Source organism: Nelumbo nucifera, chromosome 5 (genome assembly GCF_055504915.1).
Source record: "Nelumbo nucifera cultivar China Antique chromosome 5, China Antique-T2T, whole genome shotgun sequence".
Classification (NCBI taxonomy): Eukaryota; Viridiplantae; Streptophyta; class Magnoliopsida; order Proteales; family Nelumbonaceae; genus Nelumbo; species Nelumbo nucifera.
Genome location: NC_142653.1, coordinates 59693686 through 59714332, shown reverse-complemented (window position 1 = coordinate 59714332; position 20647 = coordinate 59693686). Strand labels below are relative to the sequence as shown.

Below are 20647 nucleotides of genomic sequence, written 5' to 3'. Positions count from 1 at the left end.
AATTAAAATTCTACTGATTTAATAATTAAATAATTAAAAATAATAAAAATATGACATAAATAACAATAAAAATAATAATTTGTTATTTAATAATTAAATTATTAAAAATAAAATTATAAAATAATTAAAGAATAAAAAGTATTAATATTTTATAATATTTTGATATTATTATTATTTATAAAGTTTTATATAGTAAGAATGTGTTACTAAATAATGAAAGGGAACTTTGGAGACATATAAAAAGAATATTGTCAGGTTTGAAAAATAAGAGGTATTAAAAAAAACACGATGTCTAAAAAAATTTGATTTTTTAAGATAGTAGAAGTAGAGATTGAAAATAGACCCAAAGAAAAAGGCGTTAGCCTTAGGGGTGTTAATGCTATTCAAAAATCTGATTTCGAATTTGAGATTTAACATAATCGAATCAAATTCAGATAATTCGAATATCTAACCGGTCGAATACGAATATCCTATTCATACCGAATAACTAATCAGATTCGAATTCGGATATAATCTGATTCGATTCGATAAGTATCCGAATTTGATTGATTATTTAATTCTTATATATAATATATAAAATTTTAAAATGTTTTATATAATTTATATATAATAATTAAATTATATAAATAATTTATATATTTATATACTTTACTTAAATAAAATATTTATTTTATATATCTATTAATTACCTAAAATAATTAATTAGTCAAATTTAAATCGAATCGAATATTCGAATATTTAATAGAATTCAAAGGCTGGTAGGTTGGAGTCATTAATCGGGTAGAAAATTAATCCGACCCGTTTAAAGGTTCGTGAGCAGGTATGATTAACATAAGTAGCTGGCATGATATTTCTGTGTTCAGAGCAGAATTAGAGGTGTTTCCAGCAATATCTTACAGCTAATAAGAAATTATAAAATGGTCCAAAATGTCGCGAAAAATATAAATTGGAATGATAATTTGGCCCCGATAAATTGTGAAACAATCGCTCGACACGATAACTTGGAGAATATTTTGACAATTTCGCATTAAATGCCATTGGCTTATACTTTTCCATCCCTCTCTGTCCACCAACACCTCTCTCTCTCTATCTCTCTTGAAGAACCCTAGAATTTTTCCTGTTTTCTAGCGTTTTTTTTTTTCGAAAATTTTGATTTAGGGTTTCGTTTCAGACGGAAGGAGAAGGGAAGAAGATCAAGGTACGAAGTTGCAGGCTCTGCCGGGAATGCACATTTTATTTGTTTTTGATTGTTGTTTGATCTGTTGATCTTTGTATTTCTACTTCTAGAGCTCGAAAATATTGGGTTTGATCTTGTTCTTGTCTTTGCTTCCAAATGTGACTTTTTTCTTAGTTTTTTTGTTGATTCGGGGTTCGATTAATTTCTTCGAAAAAGAACTTTTATTTCCTTTTTCCTTTGAATTTATCTTTCTTTTTCTTATCGTCACTTTTATGTTTTTGATTATTTTACTTGTTCAAGATTCTAAACAAAAATCCCTTTCTTCTGTTTCTTTTCACCCCTAAAATCTCTTGATTGTGTTACCTGCGTTTCAGATAGTTTTTGATGACGTTGTTTTTAATCTTTCCGCTTCACTGCGTTTCTCGATGAGTTTTCGATCGGCTTCAATTGCATTATCATCGTGTTGCTTCTTTGGGTTTCTATTTTTCCTTCTTTGGCTCATTTAGTGTTTTATTGCAAATTGCACTACATTGTTTCTACTTTAATGATGTAGTATGTTTATAGGTCTAGATTGTTGTATTGTTCATTTCCTTCCCTTTCCTTTAGCAGAGGAATGGAATGGTCTCATGAGAAAAATATCCTAGATGAAACAGGAATTTCCCACTGAAATTTGGCAATGCTACTAAGTAATTTTGGTCTGATGTAGTTGCATATGGGAAGATTTGTTAGCTAAGTAGCTATTACTGTATAACTCATTAAAATGGAAGTGTTATTACTAGTGAATGCTAACGTTTAGGAATTTATAAGTGGTGACAGGAGTTACCAACCAAACAATTTTAAGTATACTTATGTATACCTGAATTATTGTAGGGCCACCAGGCCTGGGGCTGATGCTGTAGTGAGTTAGTTGTTTAAGTTGTATTTGGTTATAGTCAGATTGTGGCTGGTTTTGTTTCTGTCTCCTACATTGCAAGTCTAGAATGTTGTATGATTACTTTATAAATTAAAGTTTTTGTCATTGATGATAAAAGAAGTATGCACCCATGTATCAATGGAACATTTCTCCTTTTGGATAATTAGTTTAGGGCTATGGTATCAATATACGTCTGAATAATGTTCTTGTTGGATTGGATCTTTTCATTATTCAATTTGTGACTGTTTTGCATGCCTATCCTAGCTAAGGATGTCATGCCTTGCTACTCTGCTTCTGCTCCAAGCCTTTCTTGGCTTCATGATTTCATTGTTCCATCATCTTCCACTGGAATCCTGGTGCATTTTTTTTAGAAGAGTCTGGAACATCCAAGATCCAAAATTAACCCTATTCAGATCTCCTGTTCTCTGTTGGATGAGTCCTACTTAATTTTTTTCCTCTTAGTGGTATTTTTGTTTCTTTTGAGAAAGTATCACCATATTAATAAATAGACTATGCACATTTTAAGGCATGCACCTTGCTTGAACCCAGGATTCCTGGGCTTCAAGGCAATCCAGGCACATGCCTTTTATAACTTTGCCCTTTTGCTTATTTTTCATACATCCTTGTGTGTTTTACACCTTTGTTATTGCTTATTAACTTATAAATTACCTTTTACTGGTGATTGGGCTAGCATTGATCCACTGGCTTTAAAAAACAAAATAAAAGACCTTTTAAATTCCAGAAGTCCTAGTTATTGTAGATAAGATCTCAGATAGAAAAATTTCCACTAAAGAAGCAAAAAAGTACAATAGATCTCTGATCCCTGACCTTAACATAGAATTAACTGCAACCAAAATCACAAAACCATCTCCCTTACATATATGGGCAAAAAATTTGCATTGGGGCCTACAAGCCCTTTGTCTCTCCGTAGAGGTCCTAACCTCTTAGGATTAGGGATGTAATACATCTAATATCATACTATCTACTGAGTTAATGCAGTTAGAAGATAGGCAAACACATCGAGAGTTTGCCATGCTTGAATTGTTGAGTGCTTGAAGCACTTGGCTAGAATCCACATATGTTTGTGCCTTGCCTTGTTGAGTGTTTGAATTATTAAGTGCATGAAGAACTTTGACACCATTTTACTTTATAATTCTTGGTCTTTCCATCATTTCACACTTCTCTTTTGTACAGGCACTGGTGTATTTATGCTATGGCAAATTCTAAAGCTCCAAATTTAAGAAGTTTAACAAACACGGGGAAACAGTCATTACTACCCCCCAAAAGTCCCTTTCCCAGCATTTCTCCAACCTACGCTGATTATGTCTCTTCTCCTGCAATGAGATCAAAAGGTATTCCAAAGCCAAGAGAGGGGCATAAGCTCCACCAACGAACTTCATCTGAGAGCCTTCTCATAGAGGAACAACCTTCATGGCTTGAGGAACTCCTTAATGAACCAGAGACACCTGTGCGGAGAGGAGGTCATCGACGCTCATCAAGTGACTCTTTTGCATACTTGGATGTAACTGATGCTTCTAACATAGAAAATTTAGTTCAAGAATACAAATTTAAAAATGTTAATGCCATACCTTCATGGGGATCTCAAGATTTTGATCGTTACAAAGATGTGCGACATGCTTCTTTCTATGTGGAGCCAAATTCTTTTGGAAGACAGCAGAACAGGGCATGGGAATCATCCTTGAATCCTATGACTCACCCTAGTAGTTTTCCATCTGCAAGGGATAATGTTAGACTTCAAAATGCAGGATCTTTGTGTGCTCCACAGGAACCAGATGGTGTGCCATCTACAGCCACTGAAAAGCAAGATCAGGAGGAGTCTGGTCCACCGGATCTAAGAATCTCTTCTGAAAGAAGGGATGTTTCTTACACTAAGCATTCTGCATCAGAAACAGATCCAAAACGTGCTAAACAGTAAGCCTTCTTACTTTTCTTTTTAATTTTTTTTTCCATTTTCTACATTGTGATTGTTGTTTAAAATTACCTCCCATTTTATGTAGAGTTGTACGCTTGTAGCATTTTTTTGGGCTTTTGATCCCAACTAATACCTGAATTACTGAGAAGTTTATGCTCTCGTTGATGGTTCAATTTTATGAGTTGCTTTTACTATTCTCATTATGCATGGGCATGGAAACTATACTTTTGAAATGTCTGGTCTTTTGCACTGCAAGAATTTTTTTCCTTTAATTATGTTATTTGTCTATTATGGGCATTTAATGCATAAGAATCAGGATAATGTAGCCAAATTACCAAAATGAACTGAAAGCAAAGATATATAAAGAAACAAAGATTGAATGCTTTTTTTTTTTTTAATTTTGATAAGCAACAAAGATTGAATGTTCATGAGGGCTCATGTCTTTTGTACACTTTTATTTATTTTATAGAAGGACAAAACTGGATGAGAATGTGGGTCTAATAACCCTTTAAAGTAATATGCATAAATATCATATGACCAGAAAAAATCTCCTATTATGTTTCAAGATGCTTCTGCATGTAAGTAAAAGGTTTAGGTATACAATCCCTTCATGCTAAAGCACTTAACAGGCTTGACTTGGGTTGGAGAAACTAAATTTGGTGGAACTACCTGCTACCATATCTTCAAGAACAGGTACAATTACGATAGGGCATTAATGTAAGCTGGAATGTACCTTATTAGCATGTGAAGAATTTAAGACCCAGGGATGAACTCAAGTGTTCAGGGAATTCTATAGAAGGGGAGTAATCAATCCAGGGATGAACTCAACTTTCTTAGCTTTGATCCCAAGGAAGCAAGGTGCCACTCAGCCAGGAGACTTCAGACCTATAAGCTTAGTAACCAACATTTGTTAGGTAATTGCCAAGGTCCTTTCTCTGAGGCTTAAAATGGTGTTCCCCTCTCATTTCCCAGCACCAAGGGCCTTCATCCTAGATAGACAAATTATTAGTCAAATTCTAATTGCAAGTGAGTGTGCGGAGGCTCAAAAAAGGTTAAAGAGGAAGGGAGTGGCAATCGAGTTGGACCTGGAAAAAGCCTATGATCTTGTGGACTTGGATTTTTTGATCACTATAATGAGGTGTGGCTTTGGGGACTTATGGTGTAAGTGGATCAAAGGATGCTTGCAAACAAGTCACTATTTTGTTCTAGTGAATGGCACTGCAGTTGATTTCATTGAAGGGACTAGAGGCTTTAGACAAGGAGACCCACTCTCTCCCTTTCTTCTTACTTTGGTAGCTGAGGTATTGAGTAAACTGATTTCAAAGGCTAACTCTACGCAATTGATCAAAGGTTGGTCAGTTGGGAGAGATAGAGTTTTGGTCTCACATTTGTGGTTTGCAGATGATACCTTGATTTTCTGTGAAGGGGAGAAGCAGTGAAGATGTGGAAAACCTAAAATTAGTTGTGAACTTGTTTGAAAGGATCTCCAACTTGAGAATTAACTGGTCTAAGAGTCTAGTGGTTGGCATCAATTTGGAAGAGAGTGAGTCGAGAGATTTGGCTGCATTGTTGGTGTGTGAGACTGGAGATTGGCCTGTGTTATGACCCTTGGTAGAAACCCTCGATCAGTCAGTTTTTGGAACCTAGTAGTTGAAAGGTTTGAAAAAAGATTGACAAGTTGGAAGAGGAATTGTATCTCTTTGGGAGGGAGAATTACTTTGATCAAGTCCACCTTGGCAAATCTTCTAATCTACTACAATGTCGGTCTTTAGAATGCCCCAAGCTGTGATAAGAAGAACCGAGGAAATTATGAGGGATTTTTTTTGTGGGAGCTTGGGAAGGGAAAAATAACCATTTGATTAGGTGGGAGAAGGTGAAGCATTTGAAAGGAGGAGGTTTGGGAATTGGAAATGTAAAACTGAAGAATGTGGCTCTGTTGAGTAATTGGCTTTGGAGGTTCCCCAAAGAAAATGAGAAATTGTGGACTAGAGTTATTTCAAGTATCCATGGGCAATCAAACAATGGTTGATTGCTTGATTGTACCTTGGAAGGCCATCCACGACATTCTTCTTTTGTTTCTTCCCATTATAAGGTATGATTTGGCTTTGGGTCAGAAAACCAGATTCTGGGAGGAAATCTGGGTTGGGGACTCCCCTTGTCAGAGGTTTTCCCTTCGTCTCTGCTCTCTCCAGACTCAAGGGTAAACCTATTAGTGATTTTATCATCTCTTCTTCTTCCTCTTCAAACTTGAGTTGGAATTTGGGTTTTATTAGAAATCTAAGAGAATCTGAAATCTCTAGTTTCTCTACCTTGGTTAACCTGTTGAATTCAGTAGTTTTGGGGGATAGTGTTTCAGATTCTAGAGTCTGGGTCCTCAATCAGTCAGGTTCCTTTTCTTGTAAATCTTTCTTGAACTCTCTTGTTGCCACCGCCTCCTCTCCTTCCTTGTTAAGGAGATTTGGTTTCGGCCCATTCCTCCTAAATTCAGTACTTTCTGTTGGGAAGTATTCCATGGTTCCATCAACACTTGAGTTGTGACTTGCTTCAGAGAAAAAGACCAAATGGTGCCTGTCCCCAAACTGGTGCTCCTTATGTAAGCTGAATGGTGAGACTTCTCTCCACTTCTTTATCTCCTTCCCTTTTGCTAATTCTATGTGGGAGTGGGTTTCCTCTTTGTTTGGTTGCAGCTGGAATCCTCTTGCTAATCTAGAAGATCTTTTTAGCTCCAACATTTTCAGGTGCTCTAAAAGGAGAGGAAAAGTGATGGAAAAATGCACTAGAGCAGCAGTGGTCCGGACAATCTGGGAGGAAAGAAATCTGAGGATATTTGGTGATAAAGAAAGAGGTAGAGATGCTATGATTGAAGTGATAACTATAAGGGTGGCACATTGGGTGAAAACTTTGAAAATATTTGCAGATTTTAAGACAGAAGATTTCTTCAGATCATGGGGAACAATTGCAAATATAGCTTCTAGAAGACCTATTGTAACTGAATTTTTGTCCCCTTCGGATGTTGGGTGGAAGAAACTAAACTTTGATGGGAGCTGTTTGGGAAACCCTTGTCCATCGGGCATTGGTGGGATAATAAGCGAGGAGAATGTAAATATCATTTCCATGTTCTCAGGCCCTACCCAGCATGGTGATGTGGAGAATTCAGAATTGAAGGCAGCAGTGTTTGGTGTTGAGAAAGCTGAAGAGTTGGGGATTAACAGGTTGATTATTGAAGGGGACTCAAAAGTTGTTGTAAACTGGCTGAAAAAAGAGGAAGGAGCAATCTGGAGATTAAGAAATGAGTTCAGGCGCTTTAAGCAGGCTTATAAAGATATTGGAATTCACAATAGATGGATTAGGAGGTCAGCTAATAGCATAGCTGATGGTCTTGCTAAGCAAGGAGTCCAAAGGCAATCTATGTTCTGGGCTATGTTGTAGCTAATGGGATATCCCTTGGGTCCTTTTGGGACTTGTTTGTAACTAATGAATTTCTTTGTTGGGTTAAGCTTGGGTCTGTATTGTAATTAGTGGGGCTTAGGTGGACTTTATGTCTACCCACAACATCTTGTTGTACACATTCTGATAATCTAATGAATCTTTTTGTGTTGCTGATAAAAAAAAGATATTGTAGACCCAATTTAGGGGATTTTCTAGACCAAAAGACAGCTTAATTGGATTCCTCTAACAATTAAATAATCAGATTGTTTTCCAAAGGATACAATTCTTATTTTTTGACTGTTCAAAAAATGAACCGATCCTATATATTGGATTGATTTTTTGGTGTAAAAATAAACTGTACACATTGGATTAGTGAAAGTGTTCACAGGTTTTACATTATTGCAAGTGGTGTCTGAATTATAGTGGAAGTTAAATAAACCTACTACAACCAGGATTTTTGCGAGTTAAACCTAGTGTCCCCAATTCCCAAGAAAGCAGAAAAATTCCATTTCTTTGATTGTTACTTATCAGTATTAATATATAGTAGTCTTTATGATGGATAACATTAAAATTTTATTGATTATAAAAAATGATGTACAAGAATGTGTGCCTAGTACCTCATGGACTGTAGGCTAACCCCTGCTGCCCACCCTGTTGCCCCCCTCTTTACATCAGTTCAGCTTCTCCATGTTTGGTTATGTCTTGTACATGACAAGGTTGAATATTTACCCAAAACAGCTTCTCCCTTTGTGCTCCTTGGTGGCTAGCTCATTAGTTAACCTGTTTGCTATTTGTTGAACCCATAAGAAGCTTGTTCTTGATTGCCTAGCCAAGTGCCTTATCATATGTCAGTATTGCCAAAGCTCTGGGGTATTGTTTTACAACCATCCAAACACTACTTTTGAGTCCTTCCACTATTAGATTATCATATTTGAGTGTTCTTCTTGGTATCAAATCTTAGAGTTTTGCTGATTTTCTGTTAGTTCAGCCCTTGTAGAGTCATCCACTCCTATGGCTCCAAACTCCAAAGTATATTGCAATTATGCACCCATTGCAGAACCTACAACTACCTTTTTTGGCTTCAAAATGGTATGTTGGACAACTGGAGACTCTCCAATTGCCTTTTTCTTTTCCCTTCATTGAAGTTCAAACCTCATACACAAAGAGTGGAAGTTCTAATGTCAAAGAAACACAAAGCCTTTAGCTACAATGTTCAATGGTTGTCAAACATAGAGCCTATAGCGTACAAAGCCTATAGTGATCGAAGTGACTGGATTCAGTTTGGAGAACATATCCGAGATATTGCAATGTTGAAGAAGCCAAAGATCGATGCTTCGCTCTTTGCAATTGATCTATTGTGTTGTAGCAGAGTGATTGGATTCAGTTGAAATGTTTAAACTTGGTTGTAGAAAGAAGATAATGGAGGGAAGAAGTTTGATTCCGAGAATCATGTTTTGGAGTAAATCACGACTTAGAATCATGTTTGATTCCAAGTGGACAATCATTTTGTGGGGGTGGGAAAATCTACCAAAACTGGCTTAATTACGTGGATTAAACATGGCTCTTGGAAAGCCATCTGATGTGGCCAAGAACGATCTTCCCATTCATCAGAGACCAAAAAACATGTATTAAAAAAATAAAAAAAATAAAAAAAGGAGAAAATTTGTAGACGATATGGTGGAATGCACGGGTTAGAGTAAGTACCTCGTTTAACCCAAGGAAAAACGAGAATAGCCATCCACAAATAGTAGGAAATATCTGTACCCTCCATTGTAGTAATGTGATATGGTCCCTAAACATAATGCATTGCAAGTCCACAAATAGTAGGAAATATCTGTACCCTCCATTGTAGTAATGTGATATGGTCCCTAAACATAATGCATTGCAAGTCCCCAAATAGTAGGAGATATCTGTACTCTCCATTGATCTATAATGCTTTGCAAGTCCACAACTCTCACACCTTAAACTGCTTGGACCGACTCAAAGTAGGAAAAAGACTCTTCAAAGACCCAAAAGATAAATGACCCAACCAATTATGCCAAAGCATAATTTGACTCACAGGTTGAGACACAAAAGATCTCCCAATCTCTTTCCTCCTCTCAAGTGGATCTCAAGCAAGTTGTAGGTATATATTGCTCATTTAGTCCCTTAGAGCACATTAAACACTGTATTGATACCACATGGATGCCTACGATCAGCCTGCAGTCAATTGTCCCTTTGTGATGAACCCGCGGTGCACCACAGGCCTGTGATGAACCCATAGCGCGCATCGCAGAACCGCAATAAACCCACGGTTCATCCATTGTTTTAAAAGCATAAGGGCCAATTTGTGCCTGAGGCGCAAGGCGCAAGGTGCAAGGCAAGGTGTGCGTCTTTTTAAGAAAGGCGTAGAATTACAAAAAAAAAGCTAAAAAATAAAAAAAATTCAGAAGATTCCAAAAAGATGCCAAAAAATTTAAAAAATGCAAAAATATTAAAAAAATTGAACATAATGTTAATAAAAATATAAACTTAAATTTTAAAATAAATGATTTAAAAAACCTATTATCTAAAATTAAAATACATAAACACAACATGTAAACTGTATTTAAATGAAAATTTAAAAATAAAAGCAAACATATAAAGCATTTTCAAGCTTGTAAAACCCGCAATCTCTTTTTTTCCTTAATTGCATTGCTTCAAGTAGTTAATGTGATGTAAAACATATTGCATTCTTGATTCTATGAGTCGCCTTTGTAGCATGCCCCTCGAGGCAAGCCCGAACAAGTCTATGTTAGGGTTTGCCTCGAGATGCGTGGTCGGGGGTCCAGGGGCGGAGCCCCCCGCCTAGTCGTTAGACTCAAAATTTTAAATCACTAGGTTCATCGCATGCTCTTGATGAGCCCACTTGTAGCTCGAGCCAAGGCAAACCTGGGCTGAACCTGCGATGAGATCTGCACACACTTAGACCTGCGATAAACTCTGAATCGCCGCGATGCCATGGCCCGCTAAGGAACTGTGTTCAGACGCCACCTGTGTGCGCAATGTCGAGGGGACGAACGTGGTGGGGCGCCACGTAAGGCTAACAAGACGTCACCTGCCAGAAGGTGACGTCACTAGTGCCATGTCAATTAAGTAAGGCACGCAAGAGGTAGTAGCACACATGAGTAATGAGGGCTCCTAAGTGAAAGGAAAGCCGATCCTCGTAAAGATCCCCATGAGACATGTGGTGAAAATCCAGTGGTGCACTTAATGATTGACAACAAGCACAATATCCCCTTCCCAATAGGAGACGAGCACCTTTATCTCCTACCTTTTAGGATCTCGGGATCTCCCTAAATAGAGATCCTCCCCGTATTGAAAGTCATTCAACAACCAAGTACCTTTGCTATCAACTCCTGGGCTCTACCACCCGAGCTCGAGACCCTAGCCGGAGAACCAATCCCCTCTAACCCTTGGTCTTTCTCTGTCTTTCAAAGAGACCACTTCCCCAACCTAGCCTTTACCCTACCTACACAAGTAGATTCCATTTGTTTCACATCCACTCTCAATCACCTTGTCACCAGATCCTGGAATTGGAAGACACAATGGTCAAGGAGAAAAGTTATTGAGCGGTTCTGATTTTTAGTAATGCTACTCCTTGAAACTAGATAAGTGCTAGGTTTGGGGACATGTAGGCTAGAGGACAAGGAAATGGCATTAGACACACTGATCTCCCTTGTAAGAAATAGGTACAGGGGAGCCATCAACAATAGAAACCTTGTCTCTGCCAGGAGTAGGAAGTAAACATAGAAGATAAACTAGTTATATGGTCAGAAGCACCAGAATCAACAACCCAAAAAAGACTAGTATTACTTGTGGATGAAGCATGATAGGCAGTATCTCTTGTACCTGAGTGAGCAAAAGCTGAAGTTGGAGTAGTCAGTAGTAGTAGATTCAGTAGTTGATTACTGAGATGATCCTGAGGCTCCAACTTCACACTCTAATTGAGTTACGACAGCTTTGGCTGCAGCTAAGACATCTAGGGATGTGGATTTTGTAGTAGAAGAAGATGCACAATCAGTAGTAATAGCTGCATTGGCATTCCCCCTTCTTATTCTTGAGTCTTGCTGGAATAAGATGGGAATACAACTTCCAACATGTGACTCTAGTGTGCGTTGACTTCTTACAATAATCACAAACTATCTCCCTCTTGTCTTCCCTTTTTATTTCCCTTGTTACCAATAGGCTTTGGTTTCATTGCTGCCAAGGTTGATTCCATGGGTGGGATTTGTAGCATAACATTCCTTCTACTCTTTTCACCGTGTACTAGTGAATAAGCCTGAGACAGAGTGACGTTGTCCCTAGCAAGTAATTGTTGCCTCATAATATCATATTCTAAATTCAGTCCAATAAGAAGTTCAAACATCCTATTTGTTTCAACCAACTTCTTATATGTTTTTGCATCATTTTGGCTTTTCCATTCAATGGTTTCCAAGTGATCAATTTCATGCTACAGAGATTTCAAGGTGGAGAAATAAACAGATACAGGTTTCTCCCCGGGTTTAGGGTTATTCACTCCACTTTTCAGATCATAGTCCCTAGCAACATTTAGGGGCTGTGAGTAGGTTTCCTTCATATTCTCCCAGATTTCCTTGGCAGTTTTCACCCATTAGTAATTTCTATTGATGTGAGGCTGCATAGACTTGCACAGTCAAGTCATCACTAGCTAGTTTTCCTGAACCCGTTTAGCATAAGTTGGGTCTTCCTTTGTTGGTTGCTTTGTGTCTCTAGTTACATATCCAAGCTTCCCCTTTCTCAAATAGCCATCGTGGTCGATTGGGCCCATTCTAGGTAATTTGTGCCATTAAATTTAACAGTATTAATCTGAAAAGTGTTGTCTGATATACCTCCAAGCCCCATAGATCCTTCCCAAGTGTTTTTGGTTCCTTCCCAACTGTCTCCATGCTAAGCAGACCACCAAGGGCTCACAGATATTCAAGAAAGAGGCTGAAGTACAGCATGTATAGCAATCCAACACAAAAAACAGTTCTGAAATACCTAGAACTCTAGAACTGATCAGTTCTCAGTAAAACAACCTAGAACCAGCCCTAGAGATAATAAAAAAGATTCAGCCACTTCTTCCAGAAGAGCCCAATCTCCTTCAAGTTGTCGATCTCAAAAAAGAATTGTTTTCTACTCAGAGAACCCTAGGCATCAGTACCAATTGAAGCTTTAACCCCTACACCTTAATCCGATCCAAAGAACTCTGATCCTTCCTGGTTATTGGTGATCTCTAAGACTGCATATCTTGGGCAGCACAAATTCCTCCACAAACCTCCAAGAATCAGGCAAATCTGACTGAAAAATCCACCTTAGATTATCCTCATGTAGCCGGCTGGAACAAGACTACATGGGAACCCTAGCAAGCCTTAAACCTTGCTCTGGTACCAAGATGGCTGGTGGTGTTCACAGTCGGCTAGTGCTCTGGTACAAGTTCTGCAAGAAAACAAAGAAAGAAAAGAAAGTAACAATGAGAAAAGAAGGGAATTGTTCTAATTTGATTCTAACACCCCTTGTTCTTTATATGCTTCTATTAAAAAGAGAACTACATTGACATAAATACCCGTCGCCCAAAACAATATATAACAGGTAATAACATCAACAAAGAAAAACCAAAACAGTACTGATAACATTAATAAAACAGAACCTAATAAGGTAAGGACCACAATAATCTACTGGACTGTTTCTCCACATAAACAAAAAAAGGCAGTAGGGGGGTCTCCTGCCTTAGACTTTGGAATTCTTGAAGTAGCTCCTTAGAGCCCCATTTATAAGAATAGCAAAAGTTGGGGTAGAAACATAAATCCTAATGCAGCTTCTCCATTTACTGCCAAAATCATTTTCTCAAAAAGATACTTTAAGAAAATTCCAGATACCATGATCGAATGCCTTCTCCAAATCCAGCTTACAAAGAACCCACAACTAGTCCACTAGGATACCATCAAGAAGTTGTTTGCCCAAAACCCCTTGCTTAGGTGCACAGGTGAGGTGCATTTTAGGGTATGCACTTTGCCCAGGTCCTAGGCGCAGCCCTTTCAAAAGGCACATGCCTGGTGCGTCTGATGCGCCTTGCACCTCAGCCTAGGTGTGTGCTTTTTCAAAATTTTGTTCTTTTTTGTTTTTTTTTTGAACCTAGTGGCTGGGCTAGGGGCTCTGCCCCTGGACCCTCGACCACACCGCTCAAGGCAAGCCCGAACAAGTCCATGTTAGGGTCTTAAATTCTTAATTCCCACAAAAAAAAGATTTTATAATTTTAATTGCCTTTTAAGAAGATATTTTAATAGGATGAATGAATGAACAACATTAGCAAATAGGGGGTTATCGGAGCTTTGGTTTAAGACCCTAACATGGACTTGTTCAGGCTTGCCTCAAGGGGCTTGGTATAAAGGTGACTCCTAGAATCAAGAATGCGAAATGTTTTACATCACATTAGCTACTTGAAGTAATGCAATTGTGGAAAAAAGAGATTGTGGGTTTTACATGCTTGAAAATGCTTTATATGTTATTCATAAAAAAATTCTTTATATGTTTGATTTAATTTTTAAATTTTCATTTGAATATGCTTTACATGTTATGTTTATGTATTTTAATTTTAGATAATAGGTTTTTTAAAACATTTATTTTTAAATTTAAGTCATATTTTTTATTGATATTATGCTTATTTTTTTTTGTTTTTGCATTTTGTTTGAATTCTCTGACATTTTTTTTAATTTGTTAGCATTTTTTTTGGTACTTTTGCGCCTTGTGCCTCAGGTGCAAATTGGCCATTGCACTTTTTTTGTGTCTTGCTCTTTTAAAACACTGGGAAAAAGACATCTGAGCCTGGTAGCAAGAACCTTGGGTAGGATCTTATAGGTATTGCCCATGAGGCTGATGGTCCTAAAATCTTTGATGTCCTCTGCCCTGCCTTTCTTTGGGACTAGAGCTATGAAAGTATTATTCAAACATCTTTAAAGGAGCCATTATTGTGGAAGTTTTTTGGTGCATGAAGCAAATCAGCTTTGATAATATCCCAGAAGTTGTAAAAAAAATTTATGTTGAAACCATTATAGCCAAGTTTATCTACATCAAGACTCTTTATAGCCTCCTCCTAGACCCCTTCCTCTGTAAAGGTTGCCTCAAGGAGAGCTTGTTGGCTATCAGAAATCTTGGACAACTGCAACCCATCGAGTGTGGATCTTTTTTTGCATATTTGTCTTTGTATAGGTTTTTGTAAAAGTCCACTACATATTTTTTTTTTTCTTTTCTAGCATCTGGATCTTCCACAAGATTGTTAATTTGTTATTGCTTCTGATTCTTGTAGTCAAGTTTGATTAGACCTTGGCATTTGTTGACCTATGGAAAAAATCTGTATTGTGATCTCCCTCTCTCAAGCATTTTTTTAATGCCAAAGTTCATTTGAGGTGGAGAGTGGTTATCTTAAATTGTATTTTTTGAGAAAAAACAAAGTAAAGATAACTATATTTATATTACTAACAAAACCATGTACAGCTAGAAGATGTACAAAGGGAAACCAAAACCTTCCTAAAACACCCAGAAAAATCCAAAACCTTGATAGTTTACAAAGATACTAACCTTTGACTGTTTACAAAAAAGACTCTCAAGCCCTAAAAGGTACTATAATTTTTTCCTTTAAATCCTCTATGAACAGTCGACCATGAATTTCCAACTACTCTTCGAAGAATTGTATCTAAAGAATTATGCTGATTATGGAATATTTTTCCATTCCTTTCTTTCCAAAATCAAATCACCCAGAAGATTGCTTTTGGAATTATAGTCCAGATGTTTTTCCCTCTCTAAGTTAAGCCTTCTAAATTCCAACCCTTTAAGAAAGTCTCCATTGAACTTGGACAACTTCTCACCGCAAATCTGGCCATAATTCTATTCTTGATTAAAGAGGAAAAGGTGCAAATGCAGTAGGTGATCAGTATCAGTTAACTCCTCAGCAACATTACAAAAGACACACCTCGTCTCATCTAAACTCATCTCCCTTCTCAACAAATTGCCCTTCATTAGGATTTTAGCTAAAAATGTATTAATTATTAGCTAACAATGAAATTAAACTTTGTTGGAGAAGAGTAAACATTGCCATGACTCCTGTGTACAATTTTTTGATTCAATCTATAGAAATCCCATTATAATCTCAGTAACTATAACAAACTCATGCCCCAAAATTTCCCGACATAAATAACCAATAAATGAATAAATAATCCCCTGAAGATGGAAACTTGAAATTTCCCACCAAACCCAGTTATCACTTCTCAGAACAAAACCATCCCCAACAGCCCAAGTACAACCATCAGCCCACCCTTCAAGTTTGTAGCGCTGCTTGTCGGAGCCACAGCGGGTCCCTCAATTTCTGCCGGAGAAAAGCTAATGAACCCATTTCTTGGAGAAAGCACAACCACAATCAGCTTCTGCCCCTTCTTGCAGTGTCCATTGGCTCCACTGATGAAATAGAATGGCTCTGATTGGTCCAGTGCAATCTTGCTGTTGCCATCCTTGTACTCAGCAATGGTGCTCAATACGTTGCAGCTGGAGTAAGCCTCCTTTGTCACTCACAGTACAGAATCCTTGTTGGCATTGTACTTCCAAACCAGTGTGTTGCCGATTTGGAGACGAGCTGCTTCAGCCCATCGGTGCAGAGAGTCGGACTCAGAGGATGGGATCTTCCATGCATCAGTTTTTCCGCCAACCAAGATTTCTCTGGCTTCTGAGAAGCTGAAAAGGAAATACCAGCACAAGAGCTGAAGCTAGCAATCTAGAGAAAGCCATTTTCGATTATCTCTATCTGGGCAACGCAGCAGCTAATAGCTTCTAACTACAGCTTAGTCCTCTCAGAGATTGGATTAGTGAGAGTGAACTCAGTGCAGTGACCCCTATGTACAATTATAGTTGCTAAAATTGTGGGTAATTTTCTAGACAACAGTGGACCTAGTAACCTAGTTGCATAGGTGGTGCTAGGTGTCACCTAGGCAATAGAATTTTATAAAATAGAAGAGACTAAATTCTAGGTTGGTTCCTTACTTTTATCACCCGCGAGCATGCATATTAATTAAAAATGTTGCAATGCACTTTACTAATATCATTAATTTTCTCTGAAAATATCACAAATGATCATATCTGACACTTATAAAAAAAAGATTAGCATTCTTTTGAGTAGTAAAGAGATTTGAAGTTAAACATGTTAAATTTCAATGTTTCAAAGATATATAGTATAACAAGTACTTGTAGAAAATACTGTAGTATAATAGAGCACTATTATGCCGAATTAGCAACATGGAAGTATGCAGTTTTATACCAATAAACTTTCAAGATAAGTGTAACTATGTAACTAAAAGAGAAAAAGAACAAGGGCTGGAGCCTCTGTTCTGTTTAATGTAAGGAAGGGAGAATAGTTGTAGAGAAGAAAAATCCTCTTTTATCCTTCATTCCTTCTTTCTTTTCACTTCTGAAAATCCTTGGATCTTTTATATTTCAAAAGTAAAACCATGAAACAAAGTGAAGTAACATATAATATAGGGGTTTTATTGATTCCTCCACTTTATAATTTTTTATGAGTTTGTACAGTTGGGAACAGTGACAGGTGGGGGAATTTATCACAATATAATAGGGTACTGTAGCATAGGTGGGGGTTTGAGACGATGCATTCAGGAAACCAACAAAAAATTATGATTGGAGTCAAACCATAAATTTCCCTATAATATATTATATATCAACACATGCTAATAAAATGCAAGCTTGGTGCCTGCTCACAGACAATTTTTTGATACAAGCATAGGCTAGGAGACCCACAAAGAGCATGACGGCCAGTCACTTCTAGAATTCACTTAAAAAGTTACAATTCTCATTATCTAAATGTTATATTTGATAAATTGGACTGAAAAATATTATGTGAATAATGTACTTGGTTTGAAGAGGAAAAAACTAAGCATATATCATGGTTTCTTCATATTAAATGTGATCATTGCACTTCTGTATGCGTTTGGATATTAAGAAATGGAGATCATGGCCCTGTTTCCTGTGTCAATGTCCATGCCCTTACTCATATCTATGCATTCCAGTTTACTTAAATTGCTGGAATATGCTCTATGGTGAAGCATTTTTACTATGAATCATTATATGAATGACTTGAACAGTTCAATTAATGGCTATATTTTTTAGAATGAAGTTAATGAACTAAAGCTGAAATCATAAGCTACAATATAGTACAAGATAGGCCGTATTTATGGGTGCTTCTCTAATGGGCTTATTGTGCTTTCCACGTTGGGGAAGCCAAAAGCCAGTCAAAAAATCATTTGGTGAAAAGCTCAAAATATATATTTTCTTTACATAAAAAATGTCCATTTGAAAAAAGCAGAAAAAACTCCATTTGACTTGTCACGTTTGCGAGAAGCTATTTTGAACAAAAAAGCTGGTGACCAGCCAAACATTTTGTCAAAAAGTCCCTTTAGGCCAAAAAGCACTCTCAAACACAACCTTAATGTTTTCAACCCATTGCTGACCTGGCTGGTTAGACTGGTGACTTGGTGTCTGCTCATAATTCCAGTTTGGGTCAAACCTCTAATCTGTCATATTACAATGTACTCTTGACTTGGTCAATGGTCTAGTGACCTGGATGGTTCAGGGTTGAACCATTGACCCTGTTTGACCATATAAAGGGATATAGTGTTTTTTATTATTTTATTTTTTTCATCACTTTTATTGTTACTAGCAAATGTGCATGCGCTTAAATCCTGTTATATTAATATAGGATTTAATGAGTAATCGTGGAAGTTAGTACCTTAAATATAGGACTTGATGAGGAAGAATTGAATGAGGTGAAAAGTAATGATTCAAATTACAATTTTTGCCCCCAGTAGGTGTATTTGAGTCAGAAAGAAAGTTCAAGAAGCTCATTCATAATTCATATTTTTAATAGTAGTGAGACAAAAATACCTTATAGGATTTAATGGGGAGGGCTTTACCAAAAAAGGGAGTTAATAATCTTGAGTATAAAACTTAATGAGAGGGAATTGAATGAGGTTAAAAGTAGTAGTTCAAATTACATTTTCTGCCCTCACAATTAGAGTGGGACCAAATTAAAAAATAAGGGAATTTTATTCCAAAAGAAAAAGTTCCACAAGCTCATTAGTATTTTTAATAGTATAGAATTATACATATAGATATGAATATAGATGACATCACAAGTTGACCCATTGACCTAAATGTTAAAACTGAACTTCTGACCTGTTGACTCGAAGGGGAAGTTGGTTCAACTTCTGGTCTGGGTTTTAAAACATTGGTACAAAGATCTGATTTTCTATTGATTATACATTGCTTATTTCATCACTTTTTGCTTTCTGTTACATATTACAAAATCCATGTAATTATTCCCTTCTCTTTTGGCTTTTGCTGAGATGTTTAAAAACTCTGAGCTTGAAGTATAGTATACGTTCTTTCCCTTTTCCAAACCTAATTGATACAAGTTGGATCTCTGTAATAGAAATGTAGAAGTTGGCCTTTTCTATACATGTTTTCAAGTTGGATCTTTGTAAAGAACCTTAAACATAGAATATTAGAGTTTGCAGTTTGAAAGCTTCTAGAATGCTAAGAAATAGAGTGCTATGGTATGGAAAAGTTTGCTACTAGTACATGTCAAAGTATCTGTAACCTGAGAAGCAATTTATTGCCAGGCAATTTGCTCAACGGTCACGGGTCCGAAAACTTCAGTACATAGCCGAACTTGAAAGGAATGTCCAAGCTTTACAGGCAAGTCCTAATAGAAGTTAGTGGAGACAGATGGGTTTTTTTTTCAAATTTTTTTTATGTGACGCAGATGGAGTTATTTACCCTAACCCTTCAAGTTTTTACAATATTAACTTTCTATTCTAAATTTATAGGCAGAAGGGTCTGAAGTTTCAGCTGAGATCGAATTTCTTGACCGGCAGAATCTTATACTGAGCATGGAGAACAAAGCCCTGAAACAACGGCTAGAGAGTTTGGCACAGGAACAACTCATCAAGTACTGTAAGTATTATTTTTTCCTGACTGCTTAGATTTGTACTCTTTTATTGGATCTGTTTCTTGTGTTTGACAGCAAACATTTATAGGAACGTGAAATGGTAAAGAAATAGACATCTTATTTGTTACAACCAGTGTTTAAGTCTCAGCCTTGGACCAGATGGTTGGATCATGGATATTGGGAACTGGTGGCCTTTCCAGGTCCTGGTTAAATGACGGTTTTGGTGGGTTGGATGGGCAAGCCACCTGGTTTAACAGTAAAACTGGGACCTGTAGAACATTCTGGTTTTTAGTCTGGTCTGAGTCTTAAAACACTGGTTACAACTACTTGTATAGTCATTCCAAATTTTCAATAAAAAATTCTAGGACTGGTTAGTATATTCGGTAAGTTTCATGCAGATGTTAACTGGATGTAGGTTACAACTACTGTTTAGGGAAATGACTGACCTTTTCTGGTTCTGGTGATGGTTCAGTAGAGCAGGAGATGCTGGAGAGGGAGATCGCAAGGCTTCGAACCTTGTATCAGCAACAGCAACTGCAACCGCAGCAGCCACCTTCTACTCATCGTCGTGCCAACAGCCGAGACCTGGATTCCCAATTTGCAAACCTGTCCCTAAAACACAAGGATGCTAGTTCTGGTCGGGATCCAGTCAGTGGGTCACTTCGCATTTAAGATGAAAGAACTGTGCTATTTTGCACCTAATCCTCTATAATGTTGATTGAAAGCATGCTTTCATGAATGGGGCCAAGCATGGTCTTGAGATTCTTGGCATCCAACGTTACCACGCCCTCACCCATTCACCCAATCATGTTTTGATAATTTCCATGCGCACCTGGTGGTCGTTGCCTGAAAATCTTGACTTTCTGGTAGGCGATTCATCGGAGGTGATAACAGCTTTGATGTTTCCTTGCCTTATTGTATGCTTACAAGTGATTCTAATTTTAAAGTTTTATAACACCCATTTTTCTTTCTGTCCCTACAACTTTATGATGCCCTGCGATTCCATCCCAGTGTATCTTAGAATCTGTGTGCGTTTTAACAGATTGTCATGTTAGAGATGTAAATAGGAGGAAAGGAAAAGCTAACATATCATGTTAAGTTGCAGTATTGTATTTTGCTTCAGGCTCTAGCCTTCGGCTTTGGTGCCTGCTGTGATGGTTCTCTCAGCCG

At 37.3% G+C, this 20647-nt stretch overlaps 1 protein-coding gene and 1 pseudogene across 1 annotated transcript; one reads left to right on the top strand and one right to left on the bottom strand.

The window, feature by feature from the left end:
* The first annotated feature begins 1035 nt into the window (after nt 1-1035).
* On the top strand, nt 1036-20599 carry LOC104586211 (uncharacterized protein At4g06598-like). Its single transcript, XM_088888048.1, has 5 exons — nt 1036-1198; nt 3285-4022; nt 19149-19228; nt 19360-19482; nt 19950-20599. Exons 2-5 carry the CDS (start codon nt 3304-3306, stop codon nt 20147-20149), a joined length of 1122 nt encoding a protein of 373 aa, XP_088744174.1. The 5' UTR covers nt 1036-1198; nt 3285-3303; the 3' UTR covers nt 20150-20599.
* LOC148791656 (early nodulin-like protein 14 pseudogene) lies at nt 15594-16378 on the bottom strand (annotated as a pseudogene).
* Nucleotides 20600-20647: the final 48 nt, after the last annotated feature.